The sequence below is a fragment of the Pelophylax lessonae genome, assembly GCF_965119305.1.
Source record: "Pelophylax lessonae genome assembly, chromosome: 5".
In the NCBI taxonomy this organism is placed as follows: Eukaryota; Metazoa; Chordata; class Amphibia; order Anura; family Ranidae; genus Pelophylax; species Pelophylax lessonae.
The window spans coordinates 235025884-235044001 of record NC_138772.1 but is presented as its reverse complement, the minus strand read 5'-3'; the positions used below and the strand labels follow the sequence as shown (position 1 = coordinate 235044001).

Genomic DNA, 18118 nt, shown 5'->3' with positions numbered 1-18118 from the left:
GCAGAGGTTTGTGTGTCGGGATCCTCTAGCCGATGCCACAGACGCATTAGTGGCTCCTTGGAGTTAGTATCGTCTGATTTAAGCCTTTCTTCCTCTCAAGCTTCTTCCAAGATTCCAGGCAGAAGGGATTCCGGTCACCCTAGTTGCTCCAGACTGGCATCCCCGATCTTGGCCTCGCCGGTCTTGGTACGCCGATCTGGTACGGCTGGTCACCGATGCTCTTTGGAGACTTAACAAAAATAATAGAAGATTCAGCGCTGAATAAATATAAACTTAGACCAGCAGCTAACACTCAAGTGTAATCCAACACCCTCAGTACATATATAAATAATAGTGTAGCGCAGTCCAGTGTTACAATAAATTATGACAAATTAAAGTAAATCCTTAAAAAGCCACAAAAAACATTAAAAACATATGGTAGTAAAAAAGTTCATAGGTGAAGATGTAGATGGTAAGAAAAACACACAGTCCACTGGTGATCCGGTGAAATATAAAATATGTGTGACTTGAGTGCTCATAAAATCCCATCACCCGGCATTCTCTGCCTCTCACCTCCAGAACTTGACCCCACAGGGTCTAAAAGCATGAATCAATCTCCACGATGATCAGCCAAAACGATATCAATAGGACCAGACAATTGCCTCCAGCATAACGATATCCCAAAATCACAGAGGATACTCTTTCCCAATAAGCTCCAAAACATATGGATAAAAGAGGAAACAATCTAGTGCTCTCTGTTGCAGGAATAACATTTTATTGCTCAAAAAATGGTATTGCACTTACATTATGTCCCGGTTCAATGGGCATGTAAATAGCAGAGCATGCAGCGTGCTGTGAGGTGTCTGGCTTCCGTTTTGTGTGGCCGACGGACCGAGTGACCAATCCCCCGTACGCGTTACGTCTGGTGGGCGTAGACTTCTTCAGCGGGGATGCTGATAGGTCAATAGGTCCGGCTTTTTAAGCTTGAGATATTTCAGACAGATGAGTTTTATGGTCATTTTATTTATTTGGAAATTTTTATATACATGTTTTTAATATTCTTTTTATAAAGGTTTAATGTCACAATATCTTGATTGTATTTTTATGTATTTTAAATAATTATGCACGTGGTGTTTTATAAGATATTGTACTCATTATATTTTGCCCTAAGAGTATGCAGTATGCTGCCATCTAGTGACTGGTTAACAGTGTGGCCGCCAGGTCCGATTGACCATCATTATAATCAGAGATTGATTGTATTTGATGAATCTTTAATGGCCAGTAATAAAATTATCTAAGGTAGTGTTTTAAAACATTTTCCTTCAAATACATAAATTGCAGCTGATTCATTTTAGATTGCATCATGATCGGAGACATCCGTTTCCACGGCAATACACATAGTTGTGGCTTAGCTGTAGTAAACATCATGATCGTGCCCGCCTTTTCCGCTTCCTGTCCAGAGAGACTATTGAGTCTCTATGGCGATGGTGAAACGCCGGACATGACGAAATAGGCGCCGCCCATCTCAAGCTTAAAAAGCCGGACCTATTGACCTATCAGCATCCCCGCTGAAGAAGTCTACGCCCACCAGACGTAACGCGTACGGGGGATTGGTCACTCGGTCCGTCGGCCACACAACACGGAAGCCAGACACCTCACAGCACGCTGCATGCTCTGCTATTTACATGCCCATTGAACCGGGACATAATGTAAGTGCAATACCATTTTTTGAGCAATAAAATGTTATTCCTGCAACAGAGAGCACTAGATTGTTTCCTCTTTTATCCATATGTTTTGGAGCTTATTGGGAAAGAGTATCCTCTGTGATTTTGGGATATCGTTATGCTGGAGGCAATTGTCTGGTCCTATTGATATCGTTTTGGCGGATCATCGTGGAGATTGATTCACTCTTTGGAGACTTACTCTCAGGGAAGATCTGCTGTCCCAAGGGCCAATCTTCCATCCTGCTTTACAGTCGCTGGCTTTGACGGCTTGGCTGTTGAAAGGCAGGCGCTGAAGGATAGAGGGATGTCTGAAGCGGTGATTCCTACACTGTTAAAAGGTAGAAAATCTACTTCTAGGAATATTTACCATCGTACTTGGAAGTCGTACATTGCGTGATGTGAATCCCTCAGGGTTCACCCTCGCTCCTTTTCTGTGACTCAGGTCTTGGTTTTCCTCCAACGAGGGGTTGAGCAGCGCTTTGCCTTGAGTACCATTAGGGGCCAGGTCTTGGCCTTGGTGGTTTTCTTTCAACATCCGTTGGCTACACATTCCTTGGTGCGTACTTTTATCCAGGGTGTGAGACACTTGATTCCTCTAGTGCGGTCTCCGGACTTCAATTTGGTGTTGAATTTGGTGTTGCCAGTTCTCCAGAAGCCTCCCTTTGAAAATATTCGGGAGGTTCCCCTGCTTATGTTATCCCAGAAGGTGGCCTTTTTGGTGGCTATCACTTCTGTGTGCAGGGTGTCGGAGCTGGCGGCTCTGTCTTGTCGTTCACCTTACCTGGTGGTTCACAAGGTTAAGGTGGTACTTTGTCCATGCCCGTCCTTCCTTCTGAAGGTCATCTCTGATTTTCATTGTAATGAAGACATTGTGTTGCCTTCCCTGTGTCCCAGGCCTAAGCATCCTAAGGAAGTTGCTTTGCATTCCCTGGATGTGGTTCAGGCAATTAGGGTGTATCTGGCAGCTACAGAGTCTTTTAGAAAGTCAGACTCACTATTAGTCCTCACGGATAGACCTTGCAAAGGGCTTAGTGCAGCTGCTGCGACCATTTCCAGATGGATCAGACAGACTGTGGTTCAGTCTTATTCCATTACAGGTCAGGTTCCTCCTTTCCCTGTTAAGGCGCACTCTCTACTCGGGCGCTTAGTGCCTCCTGGGCCTTCCATTATCAGGTGTCAGTGATGCAGGTTTGCAAGGTGGCTACCTGGTCGTGTCTGCACACATTTACAAAGTTTTATAAGGTGGATTTGTTGGCATCTTCAGATGCTTCCTTCGGCTGCAAGGTTTTGCAGGCTGCTGTTTAGAGGAATTGTCCTCTTTGAGGGTGTTTTATTTTTTTTTTTTCAGGTGAGCTCTAGTTGTTGATAGCTCCATGTTACCTGGTTGGCTATGTTTAGACTTGGGGAAGGTTTTTTCATACCCCTCATGTTCAAGACTGCTTTGTAATGTCCCACATAGTCATGAAGATGAGGAGCTGTGTCCGTCAACGAACGAAAGCTAAAATGGGATTTTTGACTTACCGTAAAATCCTTTTCTCTGATGATCATTGACAGACACAGCACCCGCCCCTCTATGGAGTTGGGTTTTTTCTTCTGACACTGCTTGTAAGAAAACTGAATTCCTATAGCAGAGAGTGGGAGTATGCCCCCTGGGACTGCCCCATAGGCGTAGTCAAGTTTTTGTCTGGTTAGTGTCCTACTCCTGTATGGGGCAGTAGGGGCCATATAGTCATGAAGATGAAGAGCTGTCAATGAACATCAGAGAAATGGATTTTACGGTAAGTCAAAAATCCAAATTTGTTTTATATACTTGAACGAGATCAGCATAATATAAATATTTTCATTAGTGTGTTAAACTAGCCTTTTGCCCCCTGCCATCTGTAGATAAAAATTCCTCAACATAATGTATCAATCTGGCGATAGGTTTATAAACCGCTGTAGACCCGTTACAGTGCTGTACCTGACAGCTGCGCTGTCAAATACAGTGATCAGGAGCCAATTACCATGATACCCAATCATGTGATCACGATTATGTCAATAATCATAACATTGTTTACAATCAAGCTAGTTAAACTGTCATTGTGCTTCTCACAGAAACAGCTGGCTTCAGTTTTTAAACTAAAAGTACACCGGTAAACAAAAAAAAGGTTTTAAAAGATAATATATGTTGTTTAAGTGACAAATACTTTTTTCACATTTCAGAATAAAAATCTGAGCTGGTAATTAATTGAAACAGTGTACCAAGTAAAAATTATCATAGTCTTTAAAGACCGCATAAATCTTTTTTTTTTTTTTTTTGATAGTGAAATTACCCAAGGCATAGAAGCTGCTAAATTTGGCCTAAGCATCTAATTATTTATGACCCCTGGTCATGAAAGCTTTAAATTCTTATTTCTTGTTGTAAATGACAACATGATGGAAAGCATAACCCCTAATTACTAATACAGAGTAGAACAACTACTTCATCTTCTATTTATTTCTGCTTTTTTTCCTTTTTTTTTTTATATAGCAAATCAATTATTTAAAATTCTCACTTCTTTCTATTCCCTCTGAATATCTTTATGCCATTAAAAGGTGCAGCATGATGAACGATACCACACACGGACCATTACTGCACCACGGTTGCTAAAGGTAGATAAAAAGTAGTCTAAAAAGTTGGATAGGTGTGATAATTGGAATATTATAGTAATTATCAATCATTGTTCATATTTATATAACAAAGTCAAGCAAATACACTGTTACTGCATTTTACATGTTTCACAGCCTGGCCTGTATACAGTGTTACGGCTTATTTGGACTCGTATGTTATGTTTGAGAAATGCACCTATGGATCTACAGTAGTAATGTATCTGAGCAGTTATATTAGCCAATGCCTGCCTAAATATGCAGGCTTTCTGCTTGGCAGTACTGTACATGATTGTACTGTACTTATTTTATTTTACTGCAGGTCTATCACGCTAATTTAAAACAACATACTATGCCGTCACTAAACTGTTAAAAACCCACAACCCAACATGTAGCCCCTTTCTAGTATACTTACAGTAAGGAAGGAAGATAAGTAAAGCACAATCACTGAGCTCCACTACTAAGCCGGAGGCATAGTGTGCATATATAATGAGTAAATATTACTGCCCCCTCGTATGTATATACTGTAATTACAAACTATGCCTAGGAACTATTTTTTTTATTTTTTTTTATTAGATTGTAAGCTCGCAGGAGCAGGGCCCTCCTAACCCTCTTGTATTGAATTGTACTGTCGCTGTATTGTCTCCCTTTTTTATTGTAAAGCACTGCACAAACTGTTGGCGCTATATAAGTCCTGTTTAATAATAAATAATAATGCACATTAATAAGACTATTTACATTAAGCTGATCTCTTTCATATGTATGGATTTAAGTGCGTGAAAGGAGCATTCTTTTTCCTGTTCCAGCGATTATTTAGAGGGGGTGAGAGGTGGTTAAGGGCAACCCGGCGGTTGGTTTTAAGTCGTAATATGAAGAATAATGCACTCAGATGCCAGTGGTGCAAATGTGCACTGATGGCATTTTAATAAGCTCAAGTTGAGTGTGACTTCATGCCTGCTATGTACAGTGTGAAAAATAATTATTTGATCCCCTGCAGATTTTGTAAGTTTGCCCACTTACAAAGAAATGATTGTCTATAATTTTTATCATAGGTGTATTTTAAAGGATGGAGACAGAATATCTACCAAAAATCCAGTAAACACATATGATACAAATGTTATAAATTAAGTTGCAGTTCAGTGCGTAAAATAAGTATTTGATCCCCAAGCAAAACATGACTTGGTACTTTGTGAAGACACCCTTGTTGGCAAGCACATAGATAAAACGTTTCTTGTAGATGGTTACCAGGTTTGCACACGTCTCAGGAGGAATTTTGGTTCACTCTTCTTTACAGATCTTCTCTAAATCCTTAAGGTTTCTTGGCTGTGGCATGGCATCTCGAAATTTCAGCTCCTTCCATAAATCTTCTAAAGGATTACCCACTTAAGCCCCGGAGGTTTTGGCTGCTCAAAGACCAGACCCCTTTTTTCAACTTGGCACTGAGTGATTTTAACTGACAATTGTGCGGCCATGCAATGCTGTACCCAAACTGAATTTACGTCCTTTTTTTCCCACAAACAGAGCTTTCTTTTGGTGCTATCCAATATACTCAATTTATGTCATATATTTTGGCCAAAATGTATTTAGCTACATGTCTAGACTCCCAAAAAGTCTCACATGTGGTATCCCTGTACTCAGGAGAAGCAGCAAAATGTATTTTGGGGTGTCATTTCACATATACCCATGGCATGCGTGAGCAATAAATCATTTAGTGACAACTTTGTGTAAAAAAAAAAAAACTAATTGTCACCTTCCTGAAACTTAGGGCAAAATATAAAATACTCCATGGACTCAATATGCCTCTTAGCAAATAGCTTTGGGTGTCTACTTTTCAAAAAGGGGCCATTTGGGGGGTGTTTGAACTGTCCCGGCATTTTATGCTCAATCTTAGCCACACATCACCCACTCTTCTAACCACTTGAAAACCAAGCCTTTTCTGTGACTTTTTGTTTACATGAAAAAATATTTTTTTTTACTAGAAAATTACTTTGAACCCCCAAACATTATATATTTCTTTAAAGCAGAGGCCCTAAAGAACAAAATGGTGGATGTTGCAAATTTTTTTGGCACACGGTATTTGCGCACAGATTTTTCAAACACAATTTCTGCGAAAAAAAATACATTTTTTTAAATTGAATGCACAAATACACTATATCAGTGGTTCTTAACCTTGTTGGAGGAACTGAACCCCACCAGTTTCATATGCGCATTCACCGAACCCTTCTTAATTGGAAAAATAAAATATGATTTTTTCAAATTCAAAACATAGGTATATATTATTTTAGGTATATATGACCAGCGTGCCCCCTTTCAATGCACAGTGACCAGCATGCCCACTTTCAATGCAGAATGACAAGCGTGCCCCCTTTCAATGTACATTGACCAGCGTTGCCCCCCTTTCAGTGCACAGTGACCAGCGTGCCCCCTTTCAATGCAGAGAGACCAGCGTGACCCCTTTCAATGCAGAGACCAGTGTGCCCCTTTCAATGCAGAGACCAGTGTTCCCCCTTTCAATGCAGATACCAGCGTGCGGTGTGCCCCCTTTAATGCAGAGATCATCATTCGTGCCCCCTTCAATGCAGAAATCATCATTTGTGCCCCCTTCAATGCAGAGATCATCATTCGTGCCCCCTTTCAATGCAGAGAACAGCATGCTGCGTGCCCCCTTCAATGCAGAGAACATCATTTGTGCCCCCTTTCAATGCAGAGACCAGCGTGCTGCGTGCCCCCTTCAATGCAGAGATCATCATTCGTGCCCCCTTTCAATGCAGAGACCAGAGTGCTGCGTGCCCCCTTCAATGCAGAGTGAACAGCGTGCCAACTTGCCAAGCCCCCCCGAGACCAGTGCACTTGACTTACCTGTTGTAGCGGCGGCTTCTTCTCTTCAGTCCCTGCGTCTCCTCGAGTCCTTCCGCCTCCTCCACAGCCAATGCCATTGGCCGAGGAGATGTGACAATAGCGAATTTTCATTCGCTATTGCCACACAATGGGTGGGCTCATGACGCACTGCTCTGCGCCCCGGGTCCACCCTTTCCTACTAGAGTCAAATTGTAATAGGCGGGAAGTCGGGGACTGTCTGGGAGGCAGAGGCCTGGAGGAGAAAGGGGTGACGTCACTGGTTGCTAGATGCTAAGCGGCTCTAGCCTAGCAACCAGTGCAGTGTGTGAGCTCTGGCCGCCTCCCTGCAGAGAGAGAGCACCGACAGAGGACAGAGAGAGCAGCAGAGCGGTCAGCGGATCAGGAGGTTGATATACTGAATCACACCACTGTGCGTGTCATCACGAATCATATGAGTCGGGTGTGCCTCCGCCGAACCCACGAGACTGACTCACCGAACCCCTGGGGTTCGATCGAACCCAGGTTAAGAACCAGTGCACTATATAATTCCAAATTGTTTGGTAAAATTTAAAAGATGATCTTATGCCAAGTACATAGGTACCAAACATGACATGCTTTAAAAATCGCGCACGCCTGTGCAGCGGCAACAATCTACGTACATTTTTAAAAGTCTTTATAGGTTAACACTTTAGACTTACAGAGGAGGTCTACTGCAAGAATTATTGCCCTCGACCTGGCGTTCACGGCGATACTTTACATGCATGCTGCAATTGCAGTTTACATATGACACTAGACCAACGCTTGCGTGCGCCTTTGCGCGCAGGGACAGGCGGCTTGATTTTTTTTTTTTTTTACTTTGCTTTTTTATGTTATTTTGACACCTTTCCTTTAATTTTTTTTTTTTTTATCATTTTTATTGTTATCACAGTGAATTTAAATATCCCCTATAATAACAATCTGTAGTGACAGGTACTCTTTTTTTTTAAAAAATTGGGGTCTTTTAGACTCTAGATCTCTCCTCTGACCACACCAAAATTGGTGTGATAAAATGCTTTCCCAATTTCCCAATGGCACTGTTTATTTCTGGCGAAACAGAAGTCATGAAATGCTCGAAGCTTCCGGTATCTTAGGCCATGGAGATGATTGGAGCCATTCTTGTCTCCAATCAGAGCTCTATGGTTAGATAATTGAACCATCGGCTGCACTCTCGGGTTAACCGGTGGGACAGGAGAGCCCGAGAATAACCGAGGAAGGTGGAATGGGGGGGGGGGGGGGAGTCCCCTCCCACTGCTTGTAAAAGAAGTCTAGCGGCCAATTATCCAATAGGATTGTTTTTACATGTAAGCCGACCGCTGGCTGTAAAAAACGATACCAAGATGATGCCTAAATCTGCAGGCATCATCCTGGTATAACCACTCAAAGTCCTTGTTTGCATATAGTGTAGGTTTTTTTATTTTTTTCATGCAGCCTGTGGGCTGAACAAAAAAAAGAGAACCTAACCGCAATCACCACAGGAAAATTGTGTAGTATATACACTATTAACCGCCCAAACCGACTTATTTAATGGCGGGTATACATGACAATATTTCACGTATACCTAAAGGTATTTTAACTGCAGTGGTGAAATCAACCTACCACAGCGCTACCATCAGAGGCATCCACATATGCTGAGCGCAAACGCTGTTTGTGTCAGAATATATAAAATCAGTGTGGCAGCTGACGAATACCTGCAATTACAAGTTTATATTACACAGGCACAGATCTGTTTGGCAGGACCAATCAACGATCAAAAATCATTGGCCTGGACCTGATGACTGATCGGTTCTGAACCCAATCAGATCATCAGCGGTGCCGGGAACGCGCCCAGAGCGGCGGGAGCGAGGGGCGTACCGATACGTCGCTTTGCCTGTAGGGGGCTGACTGTCACAGTATATAGTCGTGCGGCAGTTGGCAAGTGGTTAAGGTCTGGAGACTGGCCAGGCCACTCCATGACATCCCCAAAGCAAAACATGTCCACCTTCATGCTAGTCAAGGAGCTAGCCAAGTAGGGATGGTGTTCTTAGGGTCATAGTCAGCATTTTTCTTCCTCCAAAGACAGCGAGTCCCTCTCCTCAAGAAGGCACATGTACAGTCATGCCAATAAATATCTAAATGATTCAGAGAAGGATTGGGAGAAAGTACTGTGGTCAGATGAGACCAAAATTGAGCTCTTTGGCATTAAATCAACTCGCTGTATTTAACGGCAGAAAAATGCTGACTATGACCCTAAGAACACCATCCCTACAGTCAAGTACAGAGAGGGAAACATGATGCTTTGGGGCTGTTTCTCTGCTAAAGGTACAGGCTAACTTTGCTGCATTAAAGGGCCAATGAATTAGGGTCATGTATTGTAAAATCTTGGATGAGAACCTTCTTTCCTCAGCCAGAACACTGAAGATGGTTCATAAATGGGTCTTCCAGCATGACAATGACCCAAAACATACCACCAAGGCAACAAAAGTGGCTCAAGAAGAAGCACATTAAGGTCATGGAATGGCCTAATCAGTCTCCAGACCTTAATCCTATAGAAAATATATTGAAGGAGCTGAAACTTCTAGTTGCCAAACAACAGCCAAGAAATCTTAAGGATTTAGAGAAGATCTGTCAAGAAGAGTGGACCAAAATCTCTCCTGAGATGTCTGCAAACCTGGTAACCATCTACAAGAAATGTCTTCTGTGCTTGCCAACAAGGGTTTCTCCATCAAGTAATAAGTCATGTTTTGCTTGGGGATCAAATACCTATTTTCTTACTGAATGGCAACTCAGATAGCATTTATATCGTGTTTTTTTCTGGATATTTTGTTGATATTCTGTCTCTATCATTTAAAATTCTCCTATGATAAAAATGATAGACCCTTAATTTCTTTGTACGTGGGCAAGCTTACAAAATCTGCAGGGGATCAAATAATTATTTTACCCACTGTACATAGTCACAGCTGAATGATCTGGCCTGCCTATAAAGCAGTTATAATAATGCTGTTCTTTGCAAGTCAGAGAATTTAAAAAGGGTAATACAGCAACAAAAATAATGAAACTGACATTAAAATCACAAATCTTTACACTTGTTCGTGGTGTGCTGATCCTTCACAATTACTGTAAAAACCCGTTTTCCTTGTGTTTTATTGATAACTGATATACCTTTTCTGTATCTAGCTAATTACAAAATCTTTAAAAACCTATATCTCTTACCACTGCACCTCTTCTTTTGTTTCCACATAAAAATGATTTATAATTGTCTTTATTTTGTGCAAACCCTGTTTAATTATCCTTTCCTTCCAAGAATTTGCCAGCTTATGGGTAAGTCTGTATTGCTATAGACGTAAGATGGTCATTGACTTGACAATCATCTCATGTCTATGACCAGGATAAGTCTGTTTTATAGATAGGTGATCATATTTGTTTCTATTTTTCTCCAGAGTGAAAGTAGCAGCAGTAGCAATATCTCCACCATGTTGGTGACACGGGATTACACAGCAGTGAAGGAGGATGAAATTAATGTCTACCAAGGAGAGGTTGTTCAGATTTTGGCAAGCAACCAGCAGAGCATGTTTCTGGTGTTCCGAGCTGCCACCGATGACTGCCCTGCAGCTGAAGGCTGGATTCCAAGTTACGTCCTAGGCCATACAAGTTCTGTCACCACTGATATGTTTGATGGGACAATGAAGTGGGTATTTGGCTAAGAAAGGTAGCAATAAAAGTAAATGTTTTATTTATGTTTGAGTGATAATTCAAAAATATTGTACATATGTGGTAATAACCTGCTATTTAAACATTCTGAATAATTGCAGACAAGCACCTTATGGATGTTTGTTGTCTTTTTGCTTATACTGATTTTATGTAATGTTGCAAAGAACTTTCTGTACAACAAGGGCAAATAAATTGAATAATTAAAAATGGAATGCAAGCCCCCATTAGTTTAATTGATTATTGAAATTGCATTTTACAATAAAAACAATCAAACCTGTGTTTTTATTTATGCTTTTTTTTGCTGAATCAAATTAATTGTTGTATATTAATTTGGGTACATTACATTACAATACTTTGATAAATCCCTGGTATATCACTGCTATCTTTATCACTGGGTTGGGTGCCCCAGGTTTTAAGGGAGCTGGGGATTAGCACTTATCTAGTGTCCTAGTGTAGTTTAGCAATATTAGATTACTTCTAAATAGTGCATCTTACTCTTAACCACTTGCCGACCGCCGCAAGTACATATACTGCGGCGGTCAGCACCTCCTGGGCAAAGTGACGCCCCCGCTCGTTCACTGTCATCCCCGCCACCTGCGATCGTCCGCTGCAGAGGGAGAAAGGCAGGCAGCTGATGTAAACAAATGCTATGTAGGATCGTACGTCTCTGTGGTTACATGAAAAGCCACACCACTTTACAGTTAGAAGCACGCCCCTAGGGACACATTTAACCCCTGCATCTCCGATAAAGTTAACCCCTTCCCTGCCAGTGTCATTTTTACAGTAACAGTGCATATGTATAGCACTGATTACTGTAGTAATGTCACTGGTACCCCCAAAAGTGTCAAAAATGTCAGTCAAGGGTCCGATCTGTCCGCCGCAATGTCGCAGTCCCGGAAAAAAAATCGCAGTTCGCCGCCATTACTTGTTAAAAAAAAAAACAATAAAAATTACAAAAATCTTTCCCTTAGTTAGTAAACGCAATAACGTTTGCACAAACCAATCAAAATACGCTTATTGTGATTTTTTTTTTTACCGAACATATGTAGCAGAAAACAAATTGGCCTAAAATGTTAAAAAATTTTGATTTTTACATTTTTGGGGGGGGAATTTCATATAAAAAAATGTGAAAAATATTGTTATTTTTTCAAAATTGTCGCTCTTTTTTTGTTTATAGCGCAAAAAGTAAAAAACGCACAGGTGATCAAATACCACCAAAAGAAAGCTCTGTGGGGAAAAAAAGACATCAATTTCATTTGGGTACAGCATCGTACGACCATGCAATTTTCTGTTAAAATCACGCAGTGCCGAATCGCAAAATAGCCCCTGGTCTTTGAGCAGCCAAATCCTCCGGGGCTTAAGTGGTTAAAAATACATTGCATTTCAGTTTTAAAAAGCTTTGCAATGCATACAGGGAACACAGCTAGTCTGCTAGAGACTTATATTTGTCTGTTTTCATGGCAGAAAAGGTAAATACATTGGATTCCAAACTGTTTTTTGTTGATGGTGTTAACTTGTTTAAGTGTATGTGTGCATACAATCCAATCGCTATAGGAGTATTTCATATTCAGGTGAGAGAACAAGTATTTGATGCACTGCCGATTTTGCAGGTTTTCCTACTTACAAAGCATGTAGGGGTATGTAATTTTTATCATAGGTACTCTTCAACTGTAAGAGACGGAATCTAAAATCATGAAAATCGCTTTGTATGATTTTTAAATAATTAATTTGCATTTTTTTTACTTAAGTATTTGATCACCTACCAACCAATAAGAATTCTGGCTCTCACAGACCTGTTATTTTTTTCTTAAGAAGCCCTCTTGTTCTCCACTCATTACCTGTATTACCTGCACCTGCTTGAACATGTTACCTGTATAAAAGACACCTGTCCACACACTCAATCAAACAGACTCCAAGCTCTCCACAATGGCCAAGACCAGAGAGCTGTGTAAGGACATCAGGGATAAAATTGTAGGGATGGGCTACAGGACAATAGGCAAGCAGCTTGGTGAGAAGGCAACAACTGTTGGCGCAATTATTAGAAAATGGAAGAAGTTCAAGATGACGGTCAATCTCCCTCGGTCTGGGGCTCCATGCAGGATCTCACCTCGTGGGATCATGAGGAAGATGAGGGATCAGCCCAGAACTACACGGCAGGACCTGGTCAATGACCTGAAGAGAGCTGGGACCACAGTCTGAAAGAAAACCATTAGTAACTCACTATGCCATTACACTACACACTACTGACGTAGGCTCTTTACCATGTGACCACAGCTGGTCACATAGTAAATAGGAAGTGCCGTTGATCGGTAAAGCAATATTGTTAAAGGTACAGCGCCACTAAATTCAAAATTCTAGATGCAAAGAAAATAAACCAGAGTCCATAAAGTCCATCTGAGAAGAATAATAATTCAGGTGTAGAAAGGTATATTCATATATTCCAACACCAGGCGTGCAAAAAAAGCTCCTGATGGTCACCACGTGTAAAGCAATAAATGGTTGTCTCCTTACCAGAAACTTAGACCCCCTGTTAAGGAAGGTCCACCAGGCATGCAATGTAAATGGTCACCAGGAACAAAACGCACCAAATCTTCCTCCAATCCTCCACGGGCTATCCGGACAGGACCATGGACTCGGTCAACCTCATATACCCCAGGTGAAAGACATTGGTGTTCCTCCAAGAATACAAATGGGGGCGCACATAGTGAAGTATGTACAGGTTTTATTGATAAAAAATGGTAAAAGCACTCACATGATAACTGCTTGATACAGGCATGTATGAAGTAAAGATGATGGCCGCGGCTGTAAGCGTGTCTGCATGGGGGCTGGCGTTACTGACGCGTTTCGCCCTGCTAAGGCGTTGTCAAAGGCGAAGCCCCCCATATGCAGCACTCTCTTAAATAGCACCCCTTGTTGCTCGAGGCGCAATCACGCGCCTCCGCTTCCGGTGCGTGATGATGCACTTCCGGTTGCGGCGTGCGCAATGACGCACTTCCTGTTTACTATCGGTAACGCCGTGAAGCGCTTCCGCCCACAATGGGAGTCGGCCAGGGGAAGCCAATCGGGCAGAAACAACCAGAGAAATAGCCTCCCGGCCGCCAAGGGCTAACTTGTAGAAGCCGCTCCAGTCGCACACTGCCTCCCCAACTCACACCTACCCCGGCCGACCATCGTGTTAGCACATGTACAGCTAAAAGTATACAGGTGGCCGCATAATAAATTTAAAACATAAGGGCATTAATAGTGTATAAAATGAGGTACAAAAACTAATGCACATGAATAAAAAAAACATCATAATTTGTATATAAAAACAACATAAATACACACCCCATAGCGCATTTTATTGTACCTTTCTGGAAATAATTCGGTCAGTGTGCCGATAGCAGTGCTGGAAATTTGTCAGCTCTCCTAAGTGGCAGAGAGCACAGCTCTTAGGAGTAGCAGCACAGCACCGGAAGACAGCTACTCAGGGCAATAACCAGCAGCTATGAAGGAGGCACTTACCAGAAGATGTTTCTCTATCGCTCATTGACAGACGTAGTCCTCGGTGATACAGCACCTTCGGGTTATGTTGCCTCCACAGGAGCAGGACTAGACAGGAAATCAAAAAGCTCTGGCCACACCCTAGGGGCAGTCCCAGAGGGTATATCCTCTCTCTCTCTGCCTCAGCAAATCAGTTATTTTCTGTCTAGTTAGGAGTAAGGACCTAGATACCTTGCTGGGATCTTCGGTCCTGGCAAGATTTTTTTCTTAAAAAGATTTTTTTAGACAGCTTTTTTCTCCAGTGTTCCTGTGAGATCTTCAAGCAAGAAAGCTGAACTGGGCGACGGGCTGGATGTTGAGATCCGGTGGTCACCCCAGTTCAGCCTACGAGCGCGTGCAGGCCATAGCTCCGCGCTGGGTCGGCCGCGACAAAGTCCCATTAAGGGACTGACCCCGCGAGTTAAACGTCTCGCTGAAACGCCAAAGACCATGAGTCACGGCGTCCGTATTGGTCGACAGCCCTCCCGCCCCAGTGGAGAGGGGTACTGTCAGGAGTTGGTGCCCGTCTGGTTCCGGTATGGTGAGTAGTATGTTCCCCCTTTTCCCCCTGACGGGTCTTGTGGTGAACGCGGGCCCCTCTCTGTATGGTAAGATAGAGTCCCCCTCTATCCTATAACATGGCACAGATCCCCCTACTTTGAGTGTGATTTTATGTGCAAAAAGCCAGGAGGCTTGGTTTGGGAGCTAACAATCTAATTGTATACATGTTTAAAAGATTGTAATCAGTGGCAGTCTGGGAATCTTACTGTGATAAGAATAAGGTACCTACCAGTCAGAAGCCACGGACATGTAGACTGCCTCCCTAGTCAAATCTCCAGCTATAGCAGGAACGGCCATGAGGTCCGCCAGGGCCGGTACCGCCAACCACGCCAAAAATCCCCATGCAGAGATAGTGTTGTGTGCCCTGCAGCACACCGCTATTCGGTACAAGCCGCCGCCATTTTTTTTTGCTGGATTGCACGAGCCGCCATTTTGGCGTAGCCTCGTGTCTCCAGCATGGGGGCGGCCATGTTTGAGGTGATCCAAACACCTCGTGGAGCTAGGGGAGGCGCCGGAAGGCGTGCAGAGGGGCGGAGCCGCCTCCTTTCTTCCTGGGCAGCCAGCCAAAAGACTTCCTGTTTGTCAAGACAGCGCTGTAACCTGTTGCAGTTAAACTCTGAGCATCAAGTGGTGAGCCTGGGGGTCTATCTCTCTCTCTCTCTCTCGATCGATAGGGATCCCTAGCAGGTAACACTAAGGGGCTTTTGTGGCGCTGGGGGTCTGTGAAAAAAAAAAAAAGTTTTTTATTTTTGAATTATATTATCCGGGAAGTTACTGGAATAATCATGGACCCTGCCACACAAATTCCCCCACCTGTTTCCCTCGAGGGGGCCACGGGACCCGCCGGTGCACAGAGTGTAGAGGCATTTACAGCAATTTTGGAGTCTATGGTGGCTCGGGTGGAGGCGGCCTGTCAGGGACGAGGGTCAAGGAAGCGACCCCCGCCTACCCCTATATTATCTGACACCTCTGACTCAGATTCAGAGATGGTCACTGCAGTTGCAGGTCCCTCTGCAAGGGCTGTTACCTCAGGTAAAGCTCCCTCAGACAGTGAGGAGGACGTTTCTTCTCCCGCTATAATTCAGGAAGAAGCATTGGTGGACGCACTAGTTGTGGCAGTGCAGGAAACCTTAAAACTTGAGGTTTTACCGGCAGAAGCAACTGATACAGAGATTCCTTTTGGTACTAACAAGCCCATCAAAACGGTGAAGGTTTTTCCTGTACCCAAGTGTTTTGGTAATAAGATTAAAGGAGAATGGGAGCATTCTAAACGTACCTTTACTATTTCCAAGCGTATTGCTAGACGCTATCCGTTTGAGGAATCCATCATTAAGAAATGGACGGTACCACCAGTGGTGGATCCACCTATTTCCAGGCTGAATAAAGCCACGGTTATTCCAGTGGAGGACACTTCGTCCTTTAAGGATCCGGTGGATCGAAAGATGGAAGCAGAGTCCCGCACCATCTTCTCTCTGATAGGGTCAGCATTTAGACCAGTAATTGTTATTGGTTTAGTTTCCCAGACACTTACGGAATGGGCGAGATTGGTACGCCAAGACCTTAGGGGAAAAGATATTCCCCAGGAAACATCTGATTTGATGGAACAGATTATACAAGGGCTACAGTTTATCTGTGATGCAGCCTTGGACACTACTCCCCTATTAGGGCATGCATCTATGTCAGCGGTAATCCTCAGACGTGTGCTGTGGTTAAAATGCTGGTCAGCTGACCTAGGTTCCAAAAAGACCTTGACGAATCTCCCCTTTCAGGGGAATCGTCTATTTGGGGCCACCCTAGATGAAATCATTAAGGATGCCACTGGGGGCAAGAGCACTTTTTTGCCACAGGCTACTAAAGCTAAGGGACCTCGCAACAAGCGAGGACCTTTCTTTACCGCCCATAAAGGGTTCGCACGCCCGGCTGGAACAAGCGGGAAAGGCAAGACTCCTCCAGGAGGGTTCAAGAAAGGCTGGTCGGACAAACAGAGGACCAACTCAGCCAAACCCGAAGCAAAGGATTACACAGCCTGAAGGTGCGCCCCCACCCGGGTTGAGGGTGGGGGGACGTTTTCACCGGTATTCAGGACATTAGATCGAGCATCAACTACTACTACCGGTGCGATTCTTCCCTTCCAACATTTAAGTACTACAGGGAGCGGTAGTCACCGTTCCCTGAATAGATCTTTTCCTTTACCTTTTCCTAAGATTAGTCTCAATTCCCCACAGGAATCGGATCTGGTTGACCAGACAGGCCAAGAAGCCTCTAGCCGGGTGACTTCGGTCCCTGAGGTTCAACCAGAAAAGATCACCCTTCCTGATAGCAATCAGGTATCTGATAAATGTGTGGGAACAGAAAACGACCAGACCTTCTCGGTTGGTCGGGGCCAGATAGCTCTAGGGACGCCTGGTTCAGATCCAGTCAGCACCAGTGGTCCTAGAAATTCTAGGCTGGCCTCGTCAAGCCGGTCTGGCCGACTTGGACAGGCTAGTCGCAGACGTTCCGTGGGAACTTCGTCTCAGGGAGTGTCTGTGGTCTCAAGGACCAATTTACCATTGTGCTTTACAGTCGCTGGTTTTAATGGCCTGGCCTTTGAGACCCAAGTACTGAAGGACAGAGGTTTGTCAGCTTCAGTCATTCCTACCCTTATTAAAGCAAGGAAAGCGACTTCCAGCAAGGTCTATTATCACACATGGAAGACTTATATTGCGTGGTGCGAATCTTTAGGATTTCCTCCACGTACCTATTCGGTGACTCGAATATTGGCTTTTTTGCAACAAGGGGTTGAGCAGAAGCTAGCCTTGAGCACCATCAAGGGTCAAGTTTCAGCATTAGCAATCTTCTTTCAGAAACCTCTAGCTACCAAGTCCTTGGTGCGGAATTTCATCCAGGGGGTGCGGCACCTGGCTCCACCAGTCCGCGCGCCCTTCCCGCCCTGGGATCTTTAGTTTTGTCGGTTCTACAGAAACCTCCCTTTGAAAACATCAGGGAGATTCCCTTGTTTACTTTATCCCAGAAGGTGGCCTTCTTGGTGGCTATCACTTCTGCTCGCAGGGTGTCAGAACTGGCTGCATTATCATGCCAGTCCCCATACCTAGTGATTCATAGGGATAAGGTAGTACTTCATCCTAAGCCATCCTTTCTTC

The 18118-nt window shown here is 43.5% G+C and overlaps 1 protein-coding gene across 3 annotated transcripts in view; it reads left to right on the top strand.

Annotated features, from left to right (window-relative positions):
* TRIO (trio Rho guanine nucleotide exchange factor) overlaps nucleotides 1–11169 on the top strand; it is an 855771-nt gene extending 844602 nt beyond the window's left edge. For 2 of the 3 annotated variants that reach the window (XM_082259530.1, XM_082259529.1), the window contains exon 49: nucleotides 10622–11169. In XM_082259530.1, coding sequence (XP_082115656.1) covers nucleotides 10622–10885 — 264 coding nt within the window. In that variant the 3' untranslated portion in view covers nucleotides 10886–11169. The remainder of the gene's footprint in view (nucleotides 1–10621) is intronic. The other variant, XM_082259531.1, reaches the window with a different exon arrangement.
* Nucleotides 11170–18118: the final 6949 nt, after the last annotated feature.